We start from the raw sequence: 26,568 nt of genomic DNA, 5'->3' as shown, positions 1-26,568 counted from the left end.
GATGTTTCTATTTTATTGCTTGTAATAAAGGTTAAGAGGCCAATACTGTTTGGCTCGGCTCTGCCCTGGGGGGCTGGATACAGCCCTGACCTCCCCGCTCCGGCCTCACTGCGCAGGGTGGCAGCCCCCCTCCAGGTGGGGCAGATGAGGAGCTCCCTGCACCCCTGTGCCTCCCAGGCTGGGAGCAGGCACAGCGATGCCCCTGCAGCCGCTCGCTGGCCCAGGGGCTCCGTTCCTCCTGTCCCTAGCGGGGCCCGTCCCTGCAACTGTCCTGGCCACAGCCCTCCCAGTTCTGATCCCGGCTGCCAGCTGGCTCCTGGCCCTTGCGGAGGTCAGCGCAGAAGAGGACCTGGCGTGGGGAAAGATGATGGGATGGGCACGGGTGGGGGGTGAGGGCCAAGCCCCAGAGTGTTGAGGAGGGGGATACTCACTGCCTGCGCCCAGCCGGCATGGGAACCCCACAGCCCCCGGAAGAAATCGCCTGCAGAGAGAAAGTGAGTGCCAGCACTGGGGACACCATGCCCTTCCCTGTGTGTCCCACATCAGGGCCTAGCCCTGCCCTCACCGATCTCCTGGTGAGCCCGGGGGGTCAGGCTCTTGCCGCCCAGTGCTGCACCGTAGCGTTGCCGTGCAATGCGCCAGACGTGGGTGTCCACTGGCACCGCTTCTGCCTTGTCCAGGGCCATCAGGCAGACGCAGTCGGCCACCTGCCACCATGCCATGCCATCAGCCCCTGCCACCAATCCCACTCCTGTTCCCTCCCCATCCCAGCACCCACCTTAGTGCCCACGCCGGGCAGGGCACACAGCACCCTCCTGGCCTCAGCATACGGTGCGGCACGCAGCCGGCACAGCCCCTCGGCGCCAATCCCCTCAGCGACGGCTCGTGCGCTCCCACTGACGAATTTGGCGCGGTACCCAAAGCCCAGCGCCCGCAGCTGGGCCTCAGCATCAGCGCCTGCAGGGGACAGTAGGGACACGTGGGTGTTGTGGGCGATGGTGGCAGCAGTGGTGGTGGGGTGATGGCAGACCTGTGAGTGCTGAGAGCGAGGGGAAGGCATGGAAGGGCTGGCCATCGAGGCAGCAGAGGCGGCGGCCAAAGGCCTGGCAGAGCCGCTCGATCATGGCGGTGATACGGGAGATGTGGTTGTTGGAGGTACAGATGAAGGAGAGGAGGCACTCGACGGGGTCCTGCCGCAGCACCCGCACTCCTAGAGAAGAGGAGGCCAAGGAGAGACTTTATCACTGTCTACAACTATTGGAAAAGAGGTTATAGAGAGGTGGTTGTTGGTCCCTTCTCCAAGTGATAGGACAAGAGGGAATGGCCTCAAGCTGCACCCAGGGAGGTTCAGATTAGACATCAGGAAAAATTTCTTCACAGAAGGGGTTCTCGGGCACTGGAACAGCTGCCCAGGGAGGTGGTTGAGTCCCTTGTTCTGGAGGTATTTAAAAGGAGGGTAGATGAGGTGCTTAGGGATGTGATCTAGTAGTGGAAACAGTTATGGTTAGGATCTCAAAGGTCTTTTCCAACCAAGTGGTTCTACAATGAGGGGATGCCGGTTGGACACTGCTGCTGTCCCATGGGGCCACCTTACCTGGGAAGTCATCAGCCACCTCGCGGAAGAGGGGATCGGCCGCTCCCCAGGTGCGGTACAGCGCCTGCAGCCCCACATCCAGCTGGAAGTAGTCACGCAGGATCTGGTCCGTCTCGGCACTGTGTGGCTTCGCTGCCCCGGTTGGACGCCCATCCTCTTCCTCCTCGCCATACACCGTGTACCAGAGCCGGTCCCGCTCCTGCCGCAGCGTCCACACGCGCCCCGCCAGCACCCCGGTCCAGGCGCCGGGGCTGCTCTCTCTCCACCTGCCGCACACGGGGTTAGCACCGCCCGCGCCCCGCGGGGACCCCGGGGGCCCCCCGGCTCTCTCCGCACCGCGGGCGCTCACCGGAACGCCTGCCCCGAGGGCAGCACGAGGTCCAGGCGCAGCTCGGCCGGCGGGCAGGGCAGCGCCCGCCACAGCCGCGGGCAGGTGCCGGAGGCGGTGCGAAGCCGCATCGGGGCCGCCGGGCGCCCTGCGGACAGCAGCGTCGGCACCGAACCCCGGTCCCGCTCCCACCGGTTCGGATCCCCGCCTCGCTCCCATCCCACCACCCGGCTCCGCACCCTGCCCGGTCCCTCTCCCGCATCCCGCCCTGCCCAGAACCTCTTCCGCTCCCGCTCAGCCCCGCTCCCCTTCTCGCCCCCCTCCCGCACCTCGCCAAGCACCACGGCTGCGACTCCCAGCCCCGCTCTCAGTCCTGCCGGGCTCTGCACCCTACCCGCTCCCTTTCGCACGGCTCCGCACCCTGCCCGCTCCCCGCCCGGTTCCGCTCTGCTCCTGCTTCCCTTCCCGCCCCATCGTCCCCGCACCTCGCCCGGTCTCGCTCCCGTCCCTACTCCTCGCCCCCCTGCCCCCCACCGCTCCCGCTCGGCCCTTGCCCCGCCCCCCACCATCGACTTCCCCCGCGCTGGCAGAGCGCCCCCACGGCCGCCGCTCTGCCCGCACTTCCGGCCGCCCCGCCCCTCCGGTTTCATTTTCGAAGCATCAATAGATTTTTTTTTTGGCTTTTTTCTTTTTTTTCTTCCTTCAAAATAAATACAAAGACCGTCCGAGCGCGGGGGCCGGCGGGGCAGCGGCGGCGAGAAAGCCCGGGCAGCCGCGGGCGGGGGGTGCGGGCAGCGGGCCGGGGGAGCGCGGGGGGGCCGGCCCCCCCCTCCCGGTGCCCCGGCCCCGGCGGGTGCAGGCCAGCTGCACTGGGGGGCCCCGGGCCCGGTTTGCCCTGAGTTACGGTGGGGAGCGGGCGGGCCCGGCTCAGTCGCTCTCGCTGGAGTCGCTGCTCTGCTCGCCCTGCACCTTGTTGCGGTGCTGCATGGCGCGGTGGTAGGCAATCTGCACCGACTTGCGGATGTTGGACTTGCGGCCCTCCAGCATCTTCTCCTTGTCCAGGTCCTGGTTCACCCCCAGAGGCACCAGCTTCGTCCGGGGTAACCACTGCCTGCGGGGAGCGGGGGGCCACCTCGTTTGAGGGTTACAATCGTCTCCGGACACCCCCCCCGAAGCCCCCGGCGCCCCGGCCTTACCAAGTGCGCTTGTTGTCGAAGAAGAGGACAAGATAGAGGTGCTCGCGCGCTTCCTGAGTCATCTGCTCCCCCAGCTTCAACACCTCCAAGGGGGGCACGGGGATGGGGACGCCGTGGTGGAACATGCCTTCCCGTGGCATCTTGGGGTCGATGATCTGCCGGAAGAGCAGGGGAAGAGCTGAGAGGGGACACGAGGGACCCAAAGGGCCATGGTGCAGGAGGGGACATGGGGTTGGTGGTACTCACCAGCGCCGGGTAGGAGGGGTACCCTCGGCACTTGGCCCACACCAGGTCCAGGGCATCCAGGGAGGAATCCTCATCCTCGGAGAGCCACCCCGCACCACGCCCCATGCCCTTGCGCACCACTGTGGCAGAGGAGAGGGGAGTCAGCTGTGTCCCCCAAAGGTGACAGAGGCAGCCGGACATGAGGCTTCAGTACTTACTGCCGTGCCCCACGCCTCGCCCTGTGCCCACGGAGTAGGACTCGTTCTCTGTCCCCGATGTGTCCTCACTGCTGTCCTCTGGGAAGTTCACCCGGGAGAAGGAGGGCTTCCCTCTGCCCTGCTTGGAGGGCGTTGTGCTGTGGAGAGAAGGAGCAGAGCTGGTGGTAGGAGCCATGTTGAACTTCTGGAAACCGTTTTTGAGAAGGCCAGCCTGGGGGGACACCAGAGTTCATGGGCTCCAACCGCCAGGCTCGGCACCGAGAAGGACTTAGCAGGGGTACCAAGAAGAAAGATGGGATGGTAGACTTGGCAGTGTTAGGTTAACAGTCAGACTCTATGATCTTCAAGGTCTTTTCCAACCTAAATGATTCTATGGTGCTTCTGCTATGGCACCAGCCAGACCCTCACTTGGGTTCACCTGGGAGGACCCAGAAGTTCTGCACTATCAGAACTGGAGCCACAGGCAGGAAACTGCTGGAGCTGACAGCTGGAAGGGCTAGGCCCAGAGCAGTCACTGTGCCAAAAGGGAATTCCCTGGTTCACACTCCCTACTGGCCCTTGGGCAGCACTGGGTGCAGCACGCTCCCACCTTTAGCTTCTGCATTAAAAAGAGGCCCAAATCCTGCAGCTTTCCAAGGTTCAGCTGACAGCAGCCGGGCCGCAGGAGGGTGAATGCGACAGGTGCCACCTAACCAGCTCCTTGTCTGGCAGCTCGAGGCAGAGCCACCCACTTCCACTCCACTGGAGCCGAGCTGGGAACGGTACCTGGTGCGGTCCGAGGCGGCGCTGCTGCTGCTGCTGCTGCTGGACTCCGAGTCGGAGCTGCTCCGGGGAAGATTGCAGTCATTGCGGTACACCAGGAAGCTCTTCTTCACTGGCTGGTTCCCGCTGCTGAAACCGTTGGCTGGCAGGTCTGCAAAACACCCCACCAGGAAGGCGTTATAACCGTGTGGGACCATGCATGTGGTCCCAGAGGTGCCACCACGCGCCCATCCGCGCAGGGGAAGCTGCTGCACTCACCCATGGGACCATCTTCAGGGGACTTATCGCTGTCACTGTCTGAGCTGGAGCTGGGACGCGGGCTTCGCCCTCGCTTCCTCTGCCGCTGGGAGGACACCATTATTGGGAGCTGGGGGGGCCCGATGGGGCTGTTGCCATGCCCAGGGGTGATCTGGCTGTCTCGATTCTTTGGAGGGCGCCCTGGGCGTTTTGGAGGGCCTGCAGTTTTAGGGTTCTTCTTGGAGAAAAGCACTGAGGTCCTTCTGCCAACTTCGTGTGCTGGGGTAGAAGAAGAATTGGGACCCAGACCTGGAAGAGGGGAATAGATGGGATGAGCTGCAGCCCACGGGACCTGGCAGGGATTGCACAGCAGCAGTGGCACGGAACAACTTCATTTCTCTGGCACTCTGCCTCCGAAGACCGTCCCATCTAAGCCTTGCCATGTCTGTGCCCTCAGAGTCAAACTATCTGGTCTGCTGACTGCAAATCTAAATGCGGATACGAAAGAACACTCCACCAGCCAGAGATGCCCTCGTTTTTTCCCAGGCAGCAACCTTCCAGGAACAGAAGCCAAGAGCAGTCAAGCACGGATAAACCTTTCCCACGACACACAGCAGCCAAGAAGCTCCACTGCACCGTTGAAAGACAAAGGTCCTAAAATGCTCCCAGCTCAAAGAGCAGCCTGCTTTTCCACGTGCTTATTGGGGCAGGACTGGGATGGAGAGGCGGCAACCCCCAGTGACACCTGCCAGCTCTGCCTGAGGCTTTTGCTGTGCTTCCCATGACCCCAGCTCACCAGCTCCGTCCAGGAGACCAAGGAGTTGGTGGCTGGCCCGCGTTTGGCTCCCAGCCCCAGGAAGGCAGCTGGAGCTCGGCCATCAGCACTGCTGCAACTCCCTCCCCTGTGTCCCAAGCAGGAAGAGATGCTGAAGGCAGCCTGATCCGTACTGCCCCTAGAGAAGCCAGCCAGCGTACCAGGGCCTGGCAGGAGGAAACAATCCATCTCACGCCCCACATCACACAGCTGGGACTCTCACAGCAAAGCACTTGGTCTCTGGAATGACATCCAGCTCCTCAGCCACAAGGGAGAAGAGCTCACTGGGTGAGCAGTGACTGCAGCTGTGAACACCAGCGACCTGCTGAGCCAACGCACACCAGGCTGCCGGCTGTTCCTGATGCAGCAGGCGGCCTCCCTCGGCTGCCGATCTCTGCTGCTTGGCAGACACCGCTCACTACCAACTACCCAGGGCGGCACTGTCCTCAGATGGGCATGCCGGGAGGGAGCCCCAGGAGGTGCAGAGGCTGTACTCAGCACCCACCCTATGGCAGGCACTATGGGAAAGGAGGAAGCCCCTCAGGAGATGAGGGACTGCCCCTCGAAGGACCACCTGCCCGGCTCCTAAGGAGCAGCAAAGCGTGTGTGTGGAGCTCCCTGTGCAGCCCTCCTGCCTCAGGAGGTGCCTGGCAGGGCAGCCTCTCTCTCAGCTAGCCTGTCCAGAGGCGGTTCTCCACCGCTCCCCAAAACTGGCTGTACTGTGGAAGGATCAGTACCTTTGCCAGTCTCCTGGCTGCTGCTCTCTTCGGCAGCACTGTCCGTCTGCAGGTCCTTTTCGCAGGGGTTGTGGGACTGCAGGACTCCCCTGGCAGAGGAGCTGTGCCGCTCCAGCCCATCTCGGCCCAGGTCCCGTGGGTGAGCAAGTTTCCGCCGTAGGACCGTGATCTCCTTCTTGATCATCTTGGCCCGGCGGGACCGTCCTATGCTCTGCTTGCCAGCGTTGACCTCATCCAGCCGCTCCAGCAGGATCTTCAGTTGCTCCTCCAAGGGAAGGTGCTTCTGATTCTCTGAGAGCAGCAGCCGTACGTCTTCTGGTGGAATGAAGAGGAACACATGGATGAAAGAAATCAGGAACTCTTTGGAGCTCCTCTACCTGAATGAGCACGGGGTAATCCAGGTTCCCCACAGAAGGGAAACAGCTGACATGGTACCAAACACCTGTGAACATGGGAAGTTACCCTAAGACTTGGAGAAGGAGCCCTGTGGGAAGCGAGCCAGTTGGGTCTGCTGGGGAAGGCAAGCTGATCAGCAGCTTGGAGAACACCAGGCTTCCCATTGGCTGGGGCAAGCACACAGTGGGAAAAAGAAAGGGGGTTGTTACAGAGTAAACAAGAGTCAAAGGGATCCTGAAGCATTACAGAGCAGGGAAGTTCCCTTGACTGAGCCCATGCTGTGCCAGACCCCTGGAAAGATCTCTGACAAGCTGTTCCTGGTGGTGCGCCCCACTGTCCAGGGACAAGCAGCTCTACAACCACAGAACCAGAGAGACTGGCTGAGGGGTACCAGGAGCCACGTGGCAGCCAGCAAAGCTCGCAGATGGGGAGAGACAGGGGCACGCAGCTCTGACCAGAAGTCAGTCCTTCCAGTCAGGCAGCACAGTGGAAGCCTCAGCAGCTCATGGCCAGTGCTGGCGATGGGGTGAGTGACTGTACCCATGTCCAAGGCAGGCTCCTGCTCGAAGAGGAGGGCGAGGGACAAGGGACTGGCAGAACATGCAGAGCCCAGACAAACCACTGCCTAGAACCAATCCAATGGGGCCAACAGGCAACTGGCTTGCAAAGCCCCCACCACTCCAGGGAGCTGGCACACGTAAGGCAGCTCAAACAGACACCTAGGTGCCCTAACTCTGCCTGGGCTTTGCCTAGGAACAGCCCTTGTAACCTGGGACAGGGGATGAATACCCACCATCCTCGATGTCTTGGACCTGAGCCTCTTCCACTGTTACACAGTGGGGGAAGTGCATGCCTGTCTCAAAGTCAATGCCCATCTTCTCGGCCTGTCGGCGAGCCTGCCGGAGAACAGCGCCTCCCTGCTCCCGCAGACGGATGGCTGCCCGGTAGAAGATTGTATCTTTGGCATTGTATTTCAAACAGTTGTTGATAATCAGGTTGAAATCCTCCTCAAAGTCATCAAAATTCAGATAGCGATAGGCTTCCAGGTTTTGTTTCATTGTTTGAAAATCCATCGGCTTCTTGATGTGATCCAGGTAGTCTGGGACCTGCACGAGGAAAGAGCCAGAGCTAAGAGCCCGGGAGCCGTCAGTTAGTATTACCTGCTCCAAGAAAACAGTTGTTAGAGGAATCAGGTACTGCTCCCTGTGTTCTGCCCAAATGCACATCGGGGAACACTGTCTGCTTTTGCAGCTTAAGGAACAGCAACGCCTCCGGAGCAGGAAGCCCATGTGCTGTGCTCAACCTGTTAGAGCAGATACGCACTCTGAAGCGTTTTTAAGGCTCCAGCGCACATGCCAGAATCCCATCCTCTTCTGTCTGTGGGCAGCTGGGACCCAGTATGCTACATGGTGTTCCCGGGGAAGGAGGCCACAAGCGCAGCCCCCAGGAGTGAGTGTGAGTGCAGACAGGTAAAACAGAACTGTCAGGGCGGCAGCAATGGCTGCAGGTGGGACTGCACAGCGTTCCTCCCCAGCTCTGCCGAGACCCCTCCATGCCGACCTGCTGCCAAAGCCATGCTGACCCAGCACCGTGCTTCCCCACCTCCCCAGGCGAGGACTTCGTGACGGTGTCGGGAATTGTTTCCCTTGTCCCCAGCAGTGACAGCCGGAGGGGCAAATCCATTTCTGTGCTGTGCTCAGTCTGTCACCCAGCAGAGGCCTTCACAAGAGGGCAGGTCAGAGCCTGCTGCCTACCAAGCACCGGCATTCTACCTTTCCCAGCGGGAATCCTCAACCGCTCACAGACACTGGGGAGTCACCAGCAACACGTGCAGAGGATGAGCTCAGTGCTGTGCTCCCAGCTGGCACCGGCTCAGTTGTTTTGCATTTGGCTCGCCCAGGAGAAGCGTCACTGCGCACCCGCCAGCAGCGCTGGGATGCGCAAGCCAGCACCAGGCTGCCCAGGGGAGCTTCCAGACCAGAGAGTGCCCTGGACAGCCCTTGGCACGAGCAAGGGACAAGTTTGAGTGAAGTAGAAATCTGGGGGAGGGGGTTCTTACTTCGTAGATTTCTGTTACCTCAGACAGAGGGACCGGCTCGCTGAAGATGTTGCCCGTGTCTTTCTCCTGCAGCTGCTCGAGTGTCTTGCGGAGGAGGATGAGGAAGGGGGTCAGCTGCATTTCCAGTGCCACCTGCTGCACTTTGATCTGAAACAAAGGAACAGAGCAGGGCTGAGCCCCTTGCCTGCTAGCCAGGTGTTGGGGACAGTTCCTGGAGAGCAGCGGTGCAGCCTACCACGACAGCGACACCTCTCCTCGTGCGAGGGATAAGGACTGCACCTCACCCCCATCTCTGGGAGCAGAGGTCCAACACCAGCTCCAGCCCCTGCGCGTCCCACCTCAGCCTTGCAGAGCAGCCACCTTTGCTCAGAGCTGTCGGGCAGGGCGCAGCACGGCCAAGGGGACCCTGGCACACACCCTACAGCACCCTAAAAAGCCCGTGCTCATGCCCACCCCGGCAGGTCCCCAGGGAGGGGCAAACAGTTGTTACCGTCTCTCTCTTGAGCTTCTCCCGCTTGCGTATCAGCTCCACCAGCAAGCGTGCACGCTCTAGGTCATGGCGGAGGCGCTGCCATGACTTCAGCTGTTCCTTCAGGGCCCAGTTCTTATCCTCAGTGTCTCTCTGCAGGAACATTAGAGACAGTGAGCTGACAGGAGACATGTTCCCAGCTCCACCTTCCTGACCGTGTGCTGGGGCTCTTCCCTGGCAAAGGCAACCAGCACGTCTGACCCGCTAGTTCAATGAAAGTCATAGTTCCCTTGTTGTAGCTTAGACAGGTGACTCGGAAACAGTCCAGCCTCTGACCAGAGCTCAATACCTGCTCCTTGGTCACCAATCCCTTAGGATGCCAGGAGGTGGACATCCAATGCCTCTGGAAATATTCTTCCTAACACAACCAACTGCCTTCAGCTGCCAAAGAGCAGAAATCGACAATACTAAGGTCTGTGCAGCTGCTCAGATCTCATGTGACAGGCAACGGGGCAAAAAGGGAGCATCGCTCTCATTGTTTTCACTTCTGGAGCATCAAAAAAGTGCTAACTTCTATCCCGCCATATCCAAAAATGAGCAGAAGCAGCCTCAACTCTTCTCCAGCGAATAAAAACGATGGGGCAAAGGCAGGAGAAACCTTGGTTCGACTACAGTCTTCAAAGAGTTCAATAAGAAAGACTTAATCTCAGACAGGAAGCCAGAAGGAAAAAAAATCTTCCTCTCTGGCACCAGAGACTTCACATCTGTGAAGCGCTGACTAAGGGCTGAGGCAGACAGTGGGCTGGAAGCAGCACCCACAGGGAGCGCTCCTGGAGCGGTTTCAGAAACTGGAAGCGAGGCCCTGGTTCCTTCCGGACTGTTTCTGGAGAACTCCAGCCACCTCCCTCAACACTCGTTAACACTCGATGACACAGCAGCCTCAGTCTAGAGCCATTTCTGACAGGTCTGCTATCGCCAGCGGCTAAACGCAGGCACTAGGAAGAAGCTAACTTCTGCGAGGCAGCATGAGAGGGCAGGATTCCCTTCCGTGGCAGACTGCCAACAGCGTCGCTGTTTGGCAAATCTCTGAACGTTGAGAGCGGAGGAGGAGGTGAAGCAGCAAAAGCAGCTGGGGCTGCCCTTTCCTCATCCAGGAGCTCGTACCCCTGATACCACATGCAGCAAAGGCTCCGAGCCCGCAGCTCCGAGAGCGCAGGAAGCACATGCACACGCACCTAGGATGCCCCGTAGCACCCAATGAGCAGCCCTTACCTGGTCGCAGTTTCTTTGTGACTGCAAATGTGTCTGAAGACGGCGGAGCAAAGGGACGCCGTTGCGGGACTGCCTCTTCAGAGTCCAGTAGCTGTGCAGTCTCTGCATGAACTGGCTCTTCCTCTGGATGGTTAAACGGTTTGTGATTTTACTGAGCCTAAGGAAGGGAGAGGAACCACAGACCCCATCAACAAGGCAAGCCTGGCCGCTGCAGGAGAAGCTCTGGCTGGACGACGTTGCAGCAAGGCCACTCGAGAGCAGCGGAGCAGCTCCTCCGGCAGCAGGCACCCTTTCCCTTGGCAGGAATTTCTGTGACACCAAGTCATGCAGGGAAGCAGCACCCCCGGGAGAGCCACAATGAAGGATATCAGGAAACATTCAGCCTGGTTTCTCCGAATCAGACTTTTCCTTTCCACCTCCAGCCAACTGTTGAGCAAAAGCCTGGGGCAGTTTGTGCTAGGTCAGCAACACAGCCGCATTGGCGGCAGAGCCTTAACAGATCCCACAGTCCTGAGACAGTGAACGTTATGGCACTGCTATCCCAAACCCAGTATTTACCCAGCTAGGGGCCACTCATGGTGACAAAGGCCCTGGCCAAACGTTCCAGACAAATTCAAGCCCTGGGAGCCCACAACTCGACCAAACCTGGCAAAACTTTATGAGGGGCAGGAGGCACAAGCACAACAGAGCTCCTATGTGAGTTATTAAAGGGTTACCCTAAAAAGCCCAAACCATCACAGAAGGGATTTTCCTACTCTCTGCAACAGCAGAAAGCCTGGAGGGGCTGGGACAGCCTCATCCAGCAATGGCCAGGCAAAGATGCTCTGCTAGCAGGGAGCTGAAGGGATGAACCCCCTACATCTCCATGTCTCACAGTGACAGCTCTTTACAGTGGATGATCTGACTTGCATCAGTCTTGGCTGAAGAGGCTGCAGAGAGCAGCCTCATGTGCCAAGCACAGCTCCCACAGGAAGACATTTGGCATTTTGGCAACAGCCCTTGAAGAATAATTAATCCCAATAGGAAGGCCTGGGGAGAGGTTAACAGCTTAGTGTGGGGTTTGCTGCAAGCACAATGATAGCAGCAAGGGCCTACAAACCGCCTGCCAATGCATCCACACATGAGAAAAGAGGCTCTGGCCGCAGAGCAAACCCTGAGTGAACAATAACATATGGCTGGGATGTGAATAGACCGTGACGAAAAGTCAGCCACTGTGCAGCAGAGACCTGCCTCCACGAGTTGCCAGAACGCTGCCCAGGGAGCGAAGCTCACGGATCCTGCATGCTCCCCTCCCACTGCTCAGGAGCCCCAACGGTCTTGAGGGTCCGCAGGGAAGCGGCGGTCCCATGTCCCTGCACCGTCACAGCTGTGCTCCACCAGCTGGCAGGCATGGTGCTGGGGTTTCATAGCTCCCGCTGTGGGAAGGAGGAGAGCTCAGCAGCTCAAGGGCAGTGGTTCACAGCCACAAAGGCAAACGCTTCTGTGCCCAGTGTGTGCTTTGACTGTGCAATACCTGCTGCACAGTGACAGCAAGATCCAAAACCATCCTGATATGCTTCCAAGTGCTTTTGCACACTTCCGAGGACACACAGAGTTATAAACTACACTGACAAAATTTAGCGATGCTCTAAGATGCTCTTGTTTTGAGATTTGCACATGCATCCAATGATCAGACCAGAGAGAGACACGTGCAGTTACACATGTAACTACTGTGTTGAGCCCTCAGGATTAGGATGCAATAGAAACACGAGCCCTGGCAAGGCCTTGAGGACTTGCCCAACAGCACCTACAAGGCCCTCGTGCTGTCAGGCCGACCTCACAGTCCTGGTCCTCTCCAGCTTTTTGCGTGCTGCTGCTGCCCAGCCTGCGCCTGCAGGCAGCGCCCAGGCAGAGCTGCTGCGGGCAGCCAGTTGCACGGAAAGCTGAGGAAACCCAGGGAGGGCTGGGATGGATAAGCTGTGCTCAACAGGGCACAGGGATCTGCCGAGGAGCTGGATACAAGACCTCTCCGCTCCAGAGCCCAAGCAACCATAGGGCAGCCCATTTCCCAGGCCTGAATTGCTCTCACATGGCCCCGGGAGAAAACAAACCTCGGCAGAAAGGAAAGCAGCGCCCTCCTCCCTCCCTGGTTTACTCTGGTGCCTGAGGTCAGCATGACAGGAAAAGAGTGCTGGGAACCCCCAGCTGCTTCCTGACACATACAGCCAAGTTCAGTCTCTGCTGGTAAACTACCAGCATCTATTTCCTGCCCTGCTGAGGGCCCAGCCACTTTTGCTGGGCAGCACATCACTCAGTCTCTCTGCGGGACTCCAGAGGAAACCACCAGCAGCCCTCTGTGAGAGCACAGCGAAAAGTACCTGTGCACAAAGCTAAGGAAAGGAACCAGATAATGCCTGCGTGGCAGGCAGGACACACGGCATGGAGAAAGGGAGAAGTTTTTCCACAGCCAAGGGAGGGCAGCAGGTCATACCTGTGCGGGGGGATGCAGGGCACAGAAACCACAGGCGCTGCAGCTCGTTTCTCCGCCAGGATCTTCCGTGCCTTCTTCATCTTGATCCTAGACTTGGCCTTTGCTTTTTTGACTTTCTCAGAGCTCCAGCCTTTCCCTTCCTCCTCTTCTTCCTCCTCCTCCTCTTCCCCCTCACTGTGAGAGAGGGCAGGAAGCCTGCGCACAGAGCCTGGGGGCGTATGGATGTCGCAGTAGGCGGTTTTGCGCACGCTGAAGGAGGTGCCATTGGCTCCTGTCTCCCGGACTGGCTCCATCTTCATGTAGAGCCCAGCTTGCTGGGCACAGGTGACATGGAAGGCGGTGTAGCAGTTGGCTTTGTGACACTGGATGCAAGCCCCAGAGCCGCGCTGCTTGCAGATGTAACAGGTCAGCTTCCATCGTGCAGGTGGGATGTGCTCGATGCTGTCGATGGGTTCCAGAAAGACGGTGTTGGCAAAGCACACCTCTGGGATCCAGAGCGCACAGACCACATGTGCCCAGCGCCCATCGTCCGTCTGCTTGAAGGCCCCGCCCTTGTTCGGGCAGAGGGCGCAGTCCACGGCTCGTGAGGGTGACTGCAGGCACCGTCTGCAGAGCCACTGTCCCTCTGGGATGTAGGGCACCCCATAGCACTCCTGATGCACGGCCAGGTTGCACATGTCGCAGAAGAGGATGACATTGCTGTTCTGACACTCCCCATCATTGCAGATGCAACAGACGGCATCCTCATCCACCAAGGCGTTTGGATCCCCCTTGTTGTGGCTCTCAAAGTAGGACTCCTTCTCCAGCCGGTCCATCAGGTACTCAAAGATCTCTTGGGGAATGGGGCTCACACCTTCGGTCTTCCGCCGCTCATTCATGATGTCCAGCCAGATGTAATCCTCCTCATCCATGTCGTACTCCACCTCCTCATCCAGCTCTTCTGCTGACTTTTCAATGTACCTGGAAGGACAGCACAGGAGGGTGAGGGCACAGCCAGCGGGTACTCAGAGTTGCTGAACCCTAACTCCTAAAGGCCATTGCTGAGGGAATGTTTAAACACTACAGCCAAGTCGTGGCTAAAAAAAAAACCAAGAACAAGGCAGGAACGTGCAGCAGCAGGAGGTGCTGCTGCACCTTGAGCAGCGCAAGGAGACAACAGAGCATTGGGTACCACACAGACAAAATAACACTCATCTAACAGGGCGAGGTATGGGCCTTGGAGACTCATCAGCGCAAGACGGGAGCCTGCAGGAGCTACCAAGTAGGTGTGGGACACTCTGGGGACAGTAGCCTCATGCCCAAGACATGACAGCAATCAGGGACACAGGCATCATGTTTTATTAACTCTGGCGAGGGCGACTCTGCCCTCTTCTCTTTAAATCTGAGTTGCAGGTGAGGAGATGTTATTTAGAGAGGAAAGCACTCGAACCCAAGGTCACTGTTCAAATGACTGATGGCAACCACCTCCTTGATATCGCAGCAAGCAGCACTGCAGACACTTCAGGGGAGTTTCCTTTTCCAACACCCTGGCACAAAACAATGTCATTATCCCATCCCTGGAACGTGGTACCAGTTTCTCAGGGCATGTGGCAACTAGGACAGCAAGGGTGGCCACACAAGCATTAAATTTACTTCAGCATTAGCTCCCTGCTTGAGGTATTATTTTGGGCCACCGCACTCACCAGACCACTCATGGAAAAACCACAGGACAATAAAGACACATTAAACATGCAAACAGACATCTTGTGGGTAAATCTTGGTGCTGGGGGGCTCTAGATTATGCCAGCACACCTCCCAAGGGCATGGGGAAGGCAGGAGGGTGCATTCAGCTTTTGTTACAATTGTACCTGCCATCCCAGCAAAGTAAGCAATCAAACTGCCAGCGATGACCTAAACAGCAACCAAGAGCTCTGCAGGTACACAGAACCCTCAAAACCAGGGTGTGATGCTAGATAGAGCTGCATGAGCCTGAAGCCACTGGATGGATGGCTTCACGAGACTTGGGAGTAGCAGACGGATGCCATTCCCATGAGCCACAGACAAGCCACCTGCACTGAGCAGGGCAAATTCCTCCTCCAGACCCAGAGCTGCCCAGGAACCTCCTCACACCCTAGCCACAGACAATACCTGTAGTAGGAAGTGGGGCGAGGTGGGGCGTCGGGGGTGTCCTGCTCCAGCTCCCGGTACACCACCTCAGGGAGCTTGGGAGCAGTGCCAGCTGAGGCATTGTGGTGATGGTGGTTGGAGTCCTTACGCTTCTCCTTGTTCTTGTGCTTGCCGGATTTGGGTGGGACGCTCTGGGTCTCCGTGTTCTCCTTATTGCTCCCATTCTCTGGCACCTCCTCGGGAACCTCCTCATCCTCGGAAACCACGTCGAGGTTATCAAAGATGCTGATGCGATGGACGCGGCCATGCAAGTCCACCTCCACCATGCGCTGGGCCTGGGCGTAGGTCATCACCTCTCGTCCGGGTGACTGGGAAGTCTCGGAAGGGTTGGGCGACTGCTTGTTGGCGGCGCGAGCCTGGCGCCCCTTCTTCTTGTGCTTGCGCAGGGGGGTGTGCTGGGGTGGGGGAGGGTTGTCATGGTCATAGTGGTACAGGTGGTACTCGATCCCGCTGTAGCTCTTGTAGATCTTGCGGCAGGTTCCCACCGGGCACTCGTAGGGCGGCTTGGTGGCGCGCAGGTTGTGGCAGAAGGTCTTCACGTCGAAATCTACGCCCATGGTGCCACCAGCCCGAGCGGGGCTGAACGGAGGGCAGGGGAACTGAGGTGAGGCCGGGTTCCCCTGCTGCCCTGCGCTCCCCTCCTTGTATTCACCAGTCCCGGGACACCGTGTGCTCCCCTCGGGGCGCCCCAGGCCTCCTTGTGCTCCCCGCCCTCACCGGTTCCGGGCCCCCCCTCCCTATCTTCACCGGTCCCGGGCCTGCCTTCCCTGGCTCCGGGCCTCCCCTCCTTGCGTTCACCGGTCCCGGGCCTCCCCTCCCTGCTCTCCCCGGCCCCGGGCCCCCTTTCTCCACCCTCACCGGTCCCGGGCCGCCCTGCTCTCACCGTTCCCGGGCCTGCCCTCCCCTCCCCGCGCCCCCCGGTCCCGGGCCGCCCTGTGCACTCACCGGCCCGGGCCTCCCCGTGCTCCCCTCCCCGCGCTCCCCGGCCCCGTACCGCCCTGCCCTGCGCTCCCTGCGCCCGCGGGCCCCGGGCCGCCCTGCCCTCGGTGCTGTGGCCGCGCTCAGCGGCCCCGCGGCGGCGGCTCCATGGGCGCGGGGCCCGGCCGGGCCGCAACAATGGAGGCGGCGGCGGGCGCGGGGCGAACGCTGGGTAAAGCGCCGCGCCGGCCTTAGCAACCGCACTTTCGGCACGGCCCGGGGAAGGGAGCGAGCAGGGCGGGAAGGGGCGAGACGGAGGCGAAGAGAGCGGCGAGGGAGGCGGGAGGCAGTGGGAAGCCTCAGGAAGCGGCGGGGAGCTGCGGGGACCGCGCGGCACCGAGTGGGACGAATCTGCGGATGGGAATCACAGGCACGGGCCTCAAGCCCCGCCCCCGGGCCGCAAACCGAGGCCCTAAGCCTCAAGCCACGCCCCTCACCCGAACCACGGCCTCAAAAATGAAGCCACACCTATAGTGACAAACCACGCCCCCAAAGCCTCAAGCCCCGCCCCGAGCCCCGCCCCCGCGCGGCACCAGGACGTGTTGGAGCGGTTTATTTACAATCGGTAACGCAGTACAGACCCCGCCTGCCCTCCCGAGGAGCCGCCCGGCACCCCCCGGCTGTGGGGCTCAGCCCAGTGTCACCCCATGGCCGTGGGGGTCAGCGTGGGGCACCCCGCGGCAGTGTGACTCAGCCCTGCAGCATCCTATGGCTGTGGGGCTCAGCCTGGAGGTCCCCCATGGCTGTGGGGCGAGGCCCTGCATTGGGATGGGCTGTGGGGCAGGCCCGGGGCACCAGAGCCGGGGAACTGGGGTGCCGGGGTCAGCCGAGCAGCAGGACACAGGCAGGAGGGCTGAGAGCCCCTGCCCCAAGGACCTGGCGAGGCCGGGGTCCCCCGCGTGCGCCCAGCCGCAGGGTCAGCCGCCCCCTGGGGAAGGGAGCCAGGATGCCCTCCTGGGACGGACACACCATGACCCCCCAATGGCCTCTGCGCAGGCACCGGCCATGCCCGCACCCATGGCAGAGGGACGGTTCAGTCCGAGCTGGCCCCGTTGTGCCAGGGCATCACTGCTAGCTGGGCAGGAGCAGCGGGGCAGCTGGGGACATCCAGGCCCGATGTCTGGCTGCCAGAAGAGGAGAGTCCCAGCCACATCTACTGGCCACAGCAGCTGGCTATTGCCCTTGCAGAGGTCACATCTCCACAACTGGGCTCCAGTTGGAAGGAGGAAGGGTGAGAGTTTCAAGAGGAGTTTCCAGTTCCAAGAGGAAGGGTGAGATGTCCTCTCCTCACCAGCCAGCCCCGCAACATGTGGAGAAGCTACTGGGGGTCCGCCCGTCGAGGCTTGATGTCATGGGTCTTCATGTAGGAGAGCAGCTGCTCAGGGATCTCAGCCAGCACGTCCTTGGCCAGGCGGGCCATGCTCAGCACCTGGTTTCCCGAATCGTCCACGTAATCCCGAAATGGCACGAACTTCAAGGGAAAGAGAATTTTTCAGCCTGGTTGGAAACAGCCCCTGCGGCTGCAAGGGTCAGTGAGGGGCTGAGCATCTCTTGCCCATAGTGGGACCAGGCTTAATGCTATTGTTACCTGTACAATGTCCCTCTCTGCATAGCGTCCCCGGGAAGACACTCGTACCTCGTCACCATCCAGCTCCTCCATGGCTGGGGAGTGACAGCCCGTGTTGCCAAGCCTCAGTGGGGCAACCACCAGGGATGGAAATACTGTCCCTTCCCATGCCTTTGGCATCCTGGAGGGACAGTGTTTCCATCCCCCTTCCCAGGTGTCCCCAAGCCCCTGCTCACCCTCAAACTCAGCTGGACCCACTCCCACAATGATGATAGACATGGGCAAGGCGGAAGCCTGTGGAGCAGAGGCAGGATGTGAGCCAGGGCAGCACCCAGTGTGGGGTGAACTCACAGTAATGAGGGTGCACTCACGGTGACGATGGCTTCCTTGGTCTGCAGCATGTCAGAGATGACACCATCAGTGATGATGAGGAGGACGTGGTACTGTGAGCCGTCGGTCACCTGGGCAGCCGTTCTATGAGAACAAGGGATGGGGTCCCTCCAGCAGCTCCATGGGTGTGGAGCAGCCAGCCTTGCTGTGGGACTGGTGGCATTTCAGGATGGCAAAGGGGATAGTGTATCCCAGCACTCACCCAGCCACCTGGTTGATGACAGGAGCGAAGTTGGTGGGACCATAGAGCTGGACAGTGCGCAGGCTCTGGAGGTAGGACTCCAGCACGCCCTCAATGCCAGCACAGCTGGGGTTGTCCACGTTGTTGTTCTAAGGGATGAGGATAGGGGCTTGGAGGGAGATCACAGCTCCCAGAGTCCCTCTCTGTGGGATGCAGGCAAGGCAGGTGCATGGGGGCACCCCCACCCCAGACGCACCAGGGGGAACTGGTGGGAGATCTTGCCATCAGGTGGGACTTTGGCACCAAAGCCATAGGCGGGGAAGAGCTTGTCACTGTCGTAGTCCTGGATGACCTCCCCGACTGCCTTCAACGCTAGGGCATAGGCGCTCAGCTGGTAGGGGCTCGCATAGTGCAGTGAGGTGGGCTGTGACGGCAACCCTGCAGCACAGCTCCGGTCAGCACCCACTCCACGGCCGCGCCAATGGGGACGCCACCCGCACCGGCTGCACTCACCATTGGAGGCCGTGAAGTCGATGGCAACGGTGAAATTCAGCTGTGTCCTTGCAGGGAGAGCGATGGAGGCTGCTGGCCCCACAGCTTGGCGTATCCTCCCTTCCCCAGCACCCTTCCTCTGACCCCTGCTTCCCCAGCCAGCACCCCAGGGCCCTGGGGCCACCATCCTGCACCCCCTCTCCAGCCCCAATGCCCCCCCGTTACCCCCGGGCTGCACCTTCACCATCACTGCCATCCCAGCTCCCCGAGACCCTCGCCTCTCACGGGACTCAGGGAGCTGGGGTCACTCCGACCCCCAACTCACCCGCCCCGGATGTAGTCAACAAAGGTGAACTCGGACTCAACAGAGAAGGAGAGCAACGTCACCTGTGGGTGCGAGGGTGGTAGTCAGACCTGGACCTCCTCCCTCTGGCTGGCACAGCACGGGGGGCAGGAGCCCCAGGAGCACCCCAGCCCCACTCACGGTGCCGGAATTCACGTATTTCTTCTTCTTGCATTTCTTCCTGGGGTTCAGCACCTGTGGGTGCAGGGGTGGGTCAGCCCCGGAGTGGGGTTGTCCCTTCTCAGCCCCTCAGTTCCCACCATACCTCGTACACCGTGAACTGGCTCTGTGCTCGGGAGAGTTCCCGATAGCTGGTGGCAAACTCACCGATGAAGTCGTGGCTGCGGGAGGAGTGCCCGGTCAGCACAGCCAGGCACACCAGTGAGGGGCACCCCAGGACGTGGTGGTGGCTCCCCACAGTCCCAAGCCACCCGCACGCATGGCCTCACCTCCCATCCCGGTCCCAGTCGTACACATCTATCTTTACCGTCCTGAAAGTGAAGACAGGCAGAGGGTGAGCCACCAGCCCCGTGGTGTCCCTGGTTTGGGGACACCCAGCCCCACGGCCCCCCCGGTGCACACCCTGCCCGCCAGCTGCCAACAGAGCCACCTCACATCTCTACAGGAAGGGAAGCGGGAAATTTGGGTCACGCTGGGGGCCCTGGAAAGGAGGAGGATGCCTTTATATAATTTGGGTTGCAATAAAGGAAAATAAAAAACCCACTAAGAACCGAATTCTGAGCTGCCGGCTGCTGCGGGGCCAAACCCGGGAAGCAGACACTGTGGCTCCATGGCTGCCCCCGTTCCCCATCCTCACCACGGCACCCCGGTCCCTGTCCTCATACCGGTCGTAGTCACCGTTGCAGAGCGCGCGCACGGGGATGGTGAAGGGCTGCCACACCGGGTTGAGCGTGTTCTTCACCACTTCTGTCTTATGGCAGATGGTGAAGCTGTGGGGACAGGGCAGGGTCGGGGCGTGCCATAGGGCAACACCAGCATGCTGACCACCCCAAGGGCCCCGCGCTCACGTGCCATCCTCATTACTGCGGTAGAAGACGAGGAAGGGGTCGGATTTTCCAAAGAAATCCTTCTTGTCGAGCTTGTTGGCGCAGAGCTGCATTGTGACGATGTCCTGGAGACAGCGACCATCACTGCCAGCCACCTTCTCAATCCCAGCCCCAGGAGCTGCCCACGCCAGGGGACACACGCAGTGCCCACCTCTCTGCTGCCGGGCACAGGCACTCACCCGGCAGTTGCTCAGCTCCTCGGCCAGCAGCAGGATGGTCCCGCACCGCTTTCCTGGGACTCCCCTGGGACCACAGGCACCCAGTCAGCTTGGGGACAAGGGCAGGAGGTGGGATTGGGGCTTGTGTCCCACGGCTGGCACTCAGCAGTGTGGCCAGTGTGCCCCAGAGGGGTCACGCAAGGAGGGGTGCCGTGGGGCAGGTGGCTGGGGACTCACGTGAGTGGTTTCTCCAGGCGGCCTCGCTGCGAACCGATTACCTCTCCCAGTGCCACGAACGCCTGACCCAGGAAGTCCTGCACCCCGAGCACAGTGCTGTGAGGCTCTGGGGGCTCTTGACACAGTCCCCTACCACCTACCCACATTCCTCACCCTCCCGATGCGACCTGCTGCCACTTTGCCTTGGGGCCACCCCAAGTGCTGAAATCACCCTGTTCCCTGAGGGCCACCCAGGACTCATCCTGAACCCCCAGAACCACCTCAAGTGACCACTCCATATGTCCTGGCCTCATCCTGTGCCCCCAGGGCCAGCCCACAGCCTTGAACCCATCCTGTACCCCCCCAGAACCTCCCCATATGCCATGCTCCCATCCCTCCAGCACCATCTCAAATTCCCTGAACCCAATCTGCACACTCTGGGCTGCTCTATGCCCATCCTGCACCCCAAAAGCCACCCTTGTGGTATGTCCTGGCCCCATCCTGCCCCACCACATCCCTCACCAAGAGCTGAGTTCTCAGGGCAGAGCAGGACCTGGTGCATGGTGGGCACCTACCTTCTGCCAGTCCCCACGAGGCACAGAGAGATGGAGAGCAGGTTAGAGCCCCCCGCGGTGCCAAACCAGCACCCACGCAGGCCATAGCCTCGGGGCGCCCACCACGGCATCACACCAGGGTGCCACCACACTTCTGCCCTGACCGGGCTGTGCTCACCTGCTTTAAAATGGAGCAGCTCTTGGAGTCCACGTTATAGCTGGTGATGGGAGAGCAGAGCCCTGAGCCTGTGGCCATGGAGTGCCCCAGCAGGCAGCCCCAGTTTGCCCACCCATGCTTTTTTGCCACCGTATCCTTACTTATTATTGTTATTTATTATCCTTATTAATTATTGTTATTTATTACTGACTCAGTGCCTTGTTCCACCCTGAGCCGCGGCCAAGCCCTTCCCGGGCTGTCCTACTCACACATCAAAGCGGAGATTTTGCTTCTCCTCGAAGTAGTAGTCGAGGACAAACTTGCGGACAAAGTCGGGGTTCAGGGTGTTGTCAATCACTTCCGTACGCCCGAACTGTGGAGAGAGGGGTGAGGGCAGCCGCCCCTGGAGCCCCTTCCCATCGCAGCTGCCCTGGCACTAATCCCCGCGGGGGGATTAGCAGTGCCGTAGAGGCCGGATCATTAGCACAGATGTGGGTGGCCATATGGGTCTGTTTAACTCAGCCAGGGATTAGCCAGGAGCACGGGTGCTGGGGCGGCAGCACTCCTGGCATAGAGCTGGGAGACTCCCCAGGGACCCAACAAGAGGGGCCGCGCTCACCTCCTTCCACTCGCTGCCGCCTGAGCCCTGCACAAAGAGGACCACCACTGCGGAGAGAGGAGATCAGCTGGGCTGCCAGGCTGTGCCATGTCCGTGCCATGCCCCCTGCCTCGTCCCATTACCCACCTGGGTCAGATTTGGAGAAGGTGTCCATGTCCAGCAGGTTCCTGTAGGGACAAAGCCAGGTGTGATCCACCCTGGGTGCCACCTACCCAGCACCGCAGTGGGTCCCCATGGCTCCCCCCGGTCAAGGGATCATGCAGCAAGACCGTGCTGGCGCCCGGAGCCAAGAGCCCTGGGAACCCAAGGGGATGTGCTGGCTCCCACTGCAAGGTTCGGTGGGACAGCAGGGTGAGCGAGGAGCAGCGTCTCCAGTGCTGACAATGATTGAACGTGACAGGGAACCCATTTAGAGGATGAAACCTTCCTCTGTGCTGCTGGAGTCAGCTGAGTGCCCACCACACCCGTCAGCGGGAGTGCAGCTAATGGCGGGGTGCACAAGTGAGAAGAAAGGAGACACTTAAAACAGGGGCTGGGGAGATGGTTGGGATCAGCATCCGCCAGCGGAGCGATTGATCCTCGTCCTTCACACGATGTGACACTGGGAAGCGCTGAGGGCTGCAAACGCTTCTGGTGGGATCCTTCCTGCACCCCCAGGGTGGCTGCACAGAGCCAGGGGCTGGAGGGCTCCGGCAGCTCCCCTGGCACCAGCGCACAGGGCTGGGGGTGCAGGAAGGGACCCCCAGGGCTCCCTCAGCAGCCCCGGACAGGGCTGAGCTCTTCGGGGGCTGCAAAGGCAAAGCCTGCCCTGCTCTGGGCCATCTCCAGGAGCGAACCCTGACCCCTGCTCGGAGACTCCAGGGCCCCACAGCCACTCTGCCCGCTGCCCAGAGGGGCTGGCAGGGAGGGCAGGGGCTCAGCCCTACAGGGGGGGGCACAGCAGCCCCCTGCCCAGGCTGGAGTTTGCAGAGCTCCGGACCACGCCAGAGTTGCCCAGCTGGCCAGGCAGCTTCCCGGGGCTGGCCACAGGTCTTCCCTGACCCCCTGGTATGGGGGACGCTGCTGCCCAGGAGGGCCCTGCAGGCAGGACCCCCCCCGGCCGCGGGCAACGAGGGCAGCGGTGCCTCTGCCAGGCAATATTTAGGCAGCCATAGATTTGCAGACGCCGCTTGCCCCGTAGACCGGGAGCCGGAGGCACCAAGCAGCACCTCTCCCGCAGCCCCTGTCCTGCCATGGGCCAACGCTGAGCCGCTCCTATCTCTGCTGCTTCCACGGGGCTGATGGAGCCGGGCAGCTCCGTGCAGCCGGTCTGCAGCCAGCACCGGCACCCCGGACCCTGACATCACCCTAGACCCCGCTAGCATCACATCCGACCTCACCAGCATCACCCCGGACTCCCCTAGCGTCGCCCTGCACCCCACCAGCATCACCCCAAGCGGGACTGTCTCGTCCCCAGCCCTGGGTCAGGGCAGCGGGTCCCCCCGCGGAGCCGTGCCCGGTGCCAGCCTCCCGGGGACGCCGCGATACGGGGCAGCGCGGGGGACCCGCAGTGTCCCCTCCCCGGGACTGACCGGCGGGACGCGCGGGACACGGGCAGCCCGGGCGCATCCCCGCGCCTTCCGCACCCCCCCGCTGCGCGGTTCCCCACCCGGCTCACCGGCAGGACACGGTGAGCTCCACCTTGGTGCCGGGCACGCTGCCGGCCGCCGGTTTCAGCAGTCCCGGAGACGCCATCCCCGCCCGGGCGCCGCCGCCGCTCCGCGCCGCCACCTCCCCGCGCCGCCGAGGGGCGGGCACGGGAGCCCCGGCCCCGCCGGCAGCGCCGCCCCGGGCACCGGCAGAGGGGGGGCTCGGCACCGGGGACCGCCCGTTCCTCCCTCCCTGCGCTCCCCGGTGCGGCGGAGGCTCAGCCGCGACTCCCGTCCCACCGGGGGGCGAAGTGGGGGGAGCCTCCTCCCGGTCCCGGCTCGGTGCTATTTCGGTGTCTCCGCTCCCGGAGCGTGGGATGGGCTATTTATAGGGAGAGTCTCCCGCCGCCCTCCGGTTCAGCTTCACCGCCCTCGGTTCCCCCGCCGCCCCCCCGGTTCAGCCCCGCCGCCCCCCGGTTCAGCCCAGAGAGGAGGCAGGAGAGGGCAGAGCACGGGGTCTTTACTGCAGAGCCTCGGCGGAGCCCCCCGCGCTCCCCCAGCCCCGGGCAGGGGTGCAGGAGCAGGCACTGGGTGCTGCAGGTGCCCGCAGCGGGGCGGGGGTCCCAGCTCGGCCAGGGGGTCCCGCCAGGTCCCGGTTCTCCAGCCAGCGGTCCGGGAATGGCGCGCTCAGAGCGTGCTGCTGCCTCGCAGTCCCACGCCTCGCACGAACTGCTCGAGGAGGCCGCCGATGGCCCCCGAGGGGCTGGGGGGCACGGCCTTCAGGCCGATGGTCCGGCTGTAGCTGGCCAGAAAGGCAGAACGCACTTCTTCCAGCCGGGACTCGCGGTCGCTCGCTGACAGCAGCCTAGGAGAGAGAAGGGGGAGGTCAGCGACTGCAGCCAGCCCTCTCCCATCCCAGATGTGGGGCAGGAGCCTGGCACCAGTGGGGCTAAGGCAGCATCAGCCTCAAAAAGTTCCAGCCAGAGCTGCTGGTGGCACTGCCTCCTTGTCCAACTCAACCCAACGCTCTCCACGGAGCCTCTCACAGCTCCGGGCTCCTTCTCTCCCCTGGGTCTCCTGCTTTGCTTCACTGACCCCTCCAGCTTCTCCCACCACCCTGTTGCTTACGAGGCCATGGTTCAGATAGAAAGTGCTGCTTTTGCCAAGCAGGTGCCGGCTGACGACAGCCCCTGTGCCAGCTTCCTTCCCGCACAGCGTTCCCAGATGGAGCGTGTCCACATCTGCCGTGCCTGGACATTCGCTTCCAACCTATTTGCAACTGTCCCTTGCTTCCACCGGTCCCAGCCTTTCATGTTTGTGCCAGCACAGACAGCTTTGGGGAAAGGAGGATGAGAAGGGGCAGACAAGGTGACCAAAGCCCAAAGGAGCGCTCCAGCCATGAAAAGAGGAGAGCTGAGCAGCGTTTTACTTCTTCTCTCGGCAAGCAGGAGGGCTGCCTGCAGAGTAGGGCACGGCTTCCCCCAGGACCTGCTCTCCTCTCCAGCTCATCCATGCACCTGGTTAGGGGCGGAGGGAAGAGAAAGGAAGGCAGAATTTCAGCCGAGAGAGAGCAGGGGAAAGCAAGCCTAGGGTTCAGAGGTGGCTGTTCCAAGCGCTTTGGCCTGGAACGGTCCTTACTGTGGTGCCTCTGCAACGTGCCGGTGGTTCCCAGAGAGAATAAGAATTTCCTCAAAGGTCACTCCAAGGGCACAGCATGAACCTTCCCCATAAAAAATTCTCTTTAATCTCTCCAGCGCCTGGGCTGGCTATAAATTGGCACAGCTCATTTGAATGGAAGTGTTAACCACCCACAGCCAACAGCTTCGGTCCGGAAACAGCAGCAAGAGGATATGGTGGGAGGCCTATAAACAGCAAGTGATGTCGAGGCAGCCAACCAGGCCACTGTTTACAGTCTCTGATAATAAAGAGAAGCCAGAGGGCAAAGGAAAAAAGGCAACATATCTAAACACATTAAAAAGATGCTTTTTTGGCAACCTAATTAGGACGTGGAACTCACAAACCTGCTAGCATTAAAAATAAGCTACATGAAAGCAGGACTGACTTGCACCCAAGTACGTTTATCTTAAACATCACATGCAGAGGTAAGCGAGGGCGTGCAGCTGTCAGGTCCCACATCTTCTGCTTCTCGCAGTTCTTCACAGGGCAAATTTTCTTTCATGGAGTGAGAGCGCAGGGTCAAGCAGCCGACTGCTGCCCGAAGCCAAGCCCTGCACCGTACTGCTCTGAGCAGTTCAAGCAGAGAGGCAGGTCACGCTTCCCTGCCAAATCCACAGTGCTCTGCCCCACTACACTTCCTACAGCCTGCCTGCTTGTCTGCAGCTTGGGGTGCAGGAGGAGAGGAGGCTGTCAAAGCCCTAGCTCTAAGTAAGCCCTGACAAGCCCCACACAAGCACAAGTAGGCTGTGAAAAGCATCTCTTCTCATCGAGCTGCTGCTAGCAGATGTAAAGTGGGAACTTAAATGGAATTTAATTTTCCAAAAACCCATACTGTGCCGGGTTGCAAAAAAAAACGGGGTAAAACCACAACAAGCTCCTGAGGAAACAGAGCTGATGCAGAGAAAGCAGAGGCTCTGGGTCAAGCTCAACACAACATTCTTGGGAACTCTTCAATGCTTCTGAACAGTGCCCGGTCCCTGTACCTGCAGTCGAGTGGTTTTGGAGCACCTCACAGCTCCACTGAAGAGCTGAACAGGGCAAAGCACTCACAGCATCTGTTGCACACACAAGGGAGAAGCACCACTGCTGCTCCCCTCTCTTTGAACCTCTGTTCCAAACAGCTGGACTCCAAACGGCATGAGCCTGTGTCTCAGTACAGGCAGATCCAGTCCTTTAGAGCTCAACTTGAATTCACACTTCTATACTTAATTCCTTATTGTGACATTAGATCCAACTCCAAGAAGAGCAGCAACAACTGGCCGGCTATCAGCAGCCATCAGGCGCAGCCACGTTCAGGGCACAGAAAAGCAGCTGCCACTGCAGCCACCCATCCTTCAGTCCCTTCTGGTCTCTAGACAACTGCAGAAGCAGCTCAGTGTGTCCTTAAGAAAGGGGAGCAAATCCTGGCTAAGTCATGTCCAACATCTCTCGTGATTCTTCTATCTGCCAATTCAGGCATCTTGTAGCTTCACCATCACCCAGTGGCAGCTGCTCTGCTCTGCTCAGCAGCGTAGCACACAGCCACAGAAGGCGATCCAGGGCAGCTAGTCTGTCTCACAGGGGATGTTGGTTTTCACGTTTGTTTGCTTCTGCCTTCA

At 60.6% G+C, this 26,568-nt stretch overlaps 4 protein-coding genes across 16 annotated transcripts in view; all 4 read right to left on the bottom strand.

The window, feature by feature from the left end:
* Window positions 1-5: 5 nt before the first annotated feature.
* OGG1 (8-oxoguanine DNA glycosylase) lies at window positions 6-2,496 on the bottom strand. 3 transcript variants are annotated; one of them, XM_054076480.1, is made up of 8 exons: window positions 2,408-2,477; window positions 1,944-2,070; window positions 1,595-1,860; window positions 1,031-1,210; window positions 779-957; window positions 566-707; window positions 432-481; window positions 6-349 (listed from the first exon to the last, which is right to left on the bottom strand). In XM_054076480.1, the coding sequence occupies exons 2-8, from the start codon at window positions 2,051-2,053 to the stop codon at window positions 245-247; spliced, it is 1,032 nt and encodes a 343-aa protein (XP_053932455.1). In that variant the 5' UTR covers window positions 2,054-2,070; window positions 2,408-2,477; the 3' UTR covers window positions 6-244. The 3 variants fall into 3 exon arrangements, with proteins under 3 accessions (XP_053932455.1, XP_053932457.1, XP_053932456.1); XM_054076482.1 differs by lacking the exon at window positions 2,408-2,477 and adding an exon at window positions 2,489-2,496 and having other exon boundaries at window positions 8-349; XM_054076481.1 differs by lacking the exon at window positions 2,408-2,477 and adding an exon at window positions 2,252-2,270 and having other exon boundaries at window positions 9-349.
* Window positions 2,497-2,604: 108 nt separating this feature from the next.
* Window positions 2,605-16,231, bottom strand: BRPF1 (bromodomain and PHD finger containing 1). 8 transcript variants are annotated; one of them, XM_054076464.1, is made up of 14 exons: window positions 15,889-16,231; window positions 14,905-15,522; window positions 12,778-13,737; window positions 10,308-10,464; window positions 9,057-9,188; window positions 8,567-8,713; window positions 7,301-7,613; window positions 6,112-6,423; window positions 4,582-4,869; window positions 4,327-4,474; window positions 3,562-3,698; window positions 3,365-3,483; window positions 3,119-3,273; window positions 2,605-3,054 (listed from the first exon to the last, which is right to left on the bottom strand). In XM_054076464.1, the coding sequence occupies exons 2-14, from the start codon at window positions 15,498-15,500 to the stop codon at window positions 2,850-2,852; spliced, it is 3,669 nt and encodes a 1,222-aa protein (XP_053932439.1). In that variant the 5' UTR covers window positions 15,501-15,522; window positions 15,889-16,231; the 3' UTR covers window positions 2,605-2,849. The 8 variants fall into 8 exon arrangements, with proteins under 8 accessions (XP_053932439.1, XP_053932444.1, XP_053932438.1 ...); XM_054076469.1 differs by having other exon boundaries at window positions 2,606-3,033; window positions 15,889-16,201; XM_054076463.1 differs by having other exon boundaries at window positions 2,606-3,054; window positions 6,112-6,426; window positions 15,889-16,197.
* A 245-nt stretch (window positions 16,232-16,476) lies between these two features.
* On the bottom strand, window positions 16,477-23,716 carry CPNE9 (copine family member 9). Of its 3 annotated transcripts, XM_054076472.1 has the most exons (21): window positions 23,323-23,716; window positions 21,792-21,832; window positions 21,666-21,712; window positions 21,316-21,419; window positions 21,068-21,107; window positions 20,911-20,913; window positions 20,357-20,433; window positions 20,141-20,204; window positions 19,923-20,026; window positions 19,740-19,844; window positions 19,344-19,385; window positions 19,160-19,235; window positions 19,036-19,089; window positions 18,877-18,938; window positions 18,573-18,619; window positions 18,316-18,497; window positions 18,081-18,208; window positions 17,860-17,962; window positions 17,725-17,782; window positions 17,510-17,583; window positions 16,477-17,392 (listed from the first exon to the last, which is right to left on the bottom strand). In XM_054076472.1, exons 1-21 carry the CDS (start codon window positions 23,397-23,399, stop codon window positions 17,240-17,242), a joined length of 1,641 nt encoding a protein of 546 aa, XP_053932447.1. In that variant the 5' UTR covers window positions 23,400-23,716; the 3' UTR covers window positions 16,477-17,239. The 3 variants fall into 3 exon arrangements, with proteins under 3 accessions (XP_053932447.1, XP_053932449.1, XP_053932448.1); XM_054076474.1 differs by lacking the exon at window positions 20,911-20,913 and having other exon boundaries at window positions 17,510-17,612; XM_054076473.1 differs by lacking the exon at window positions 20,911-20,913.
* Window positions 23,717-23,793: 77 nt separating this feature from the next.
* The window catches only part of MTMR14 (myotubularin related protein 14), a 32,766-nt gene continuing 29,991 nt past the window's right edge, over window positions 23,794-26,568 (bottom strand). For both annotated transcript variants that reach the window (XM_054076749.1, XM_054076750.1), the window contains one exon: window positions 23,794-24,158. In XM_054076749.1, coding sequence (XP_053932724.1) covers window positions 23,981-24,158 — 178 coding nt within the window. In that variant the 3' untranslated portion in view covers window positions 23,794-23,980. The remainder of the gene's footprint in view (window positions 24,159-26,568) is intronic.

The sequence above is a fragment of the Cuculus canorus genome, chromosome 11 (assembly GCF_017976375.1).
Source record: "Cuculus canorus isolate bCucCan1 chromosome 11, bCucCan1.pri, whole genome shotgun sequence".
NCBI lineage: Eukaryota > Metazoa > Chordata > Aves > Cuculiformes > Cuculidae > Cuculus > Cuculus canorus.
The sequence above is the reverse complement of the archived record's forward strand: the minus strand, read 5'-3'. Positions and strand labels throughout refer to the sequence as shown.

Bases quoted from the DNA above. Each gene is read 5' to 3' on its own strand.
- BRPF1 (XM_054076463.1), bottom strand. From the start codon at position 15,500: ATGGGCGTAGATTTCGACGTGAAGACCTTCTGCCACAACCTGCGCGCC. The intron at 8,714-9,056 runs GTAACAACTGTT...CCTTTGTTTCAG, and splicing joins AGAAGCTCAAGAGAGAGACG to ATCAAAGTGCAGCAGGTGGC. The intron at 3,055-3,118 runs GTAAGGCCGGGG...CCCTCAAACGAG, and splicing joins TTCGACAACAAGCGCACTTG to GTGGCCCCCCGCTCCCCGCA.
- OGG1 (XM_054076482.1), bottom strand. From the start codon at position 2,053: ATGCGGCTTCGCACCGCCTCCGGCACCTGCCCGCGGCTGTGGCGGGCG. The intron at 1,861-1,943 runs GTGAGCGCCCGC...CGTGTGCGGCAG, and splicing joins CCCTCGGGGCAGGCGTTCCG to GTGGAGAGAGAGCAGCCCCG. The intron at 1,211-1,594 runs GTAAGGTGGCCC...CCTCTTCTCTAG, and splicing joins GGTGGCTGATGACTTCCCAG to GAGTGCGGGTGCTGCGGCAG.
- CPNE9 (XM_054076472.1), bottom strand. From the start codon at position 23,399: ATGGCGTCTCCGGGACTGCTGAAACCGGCGGCCGGCAGCGTGCCCGGC. The intron at 18,209-18,315 runs GTGCGTCTGGGG...CTCATCCCTTAG, and splicing joins TCTCCCACCAGTTCCCCCTG to AACAACAACGTGGACAACCC. The intron at 17,393-17,509 runs GTAACAATAGCA...TTTCCCTTGAAG, and splicing joins CAGAGAGGGACATTGTACAG to TTCGTGCCATTTCGGGATTA.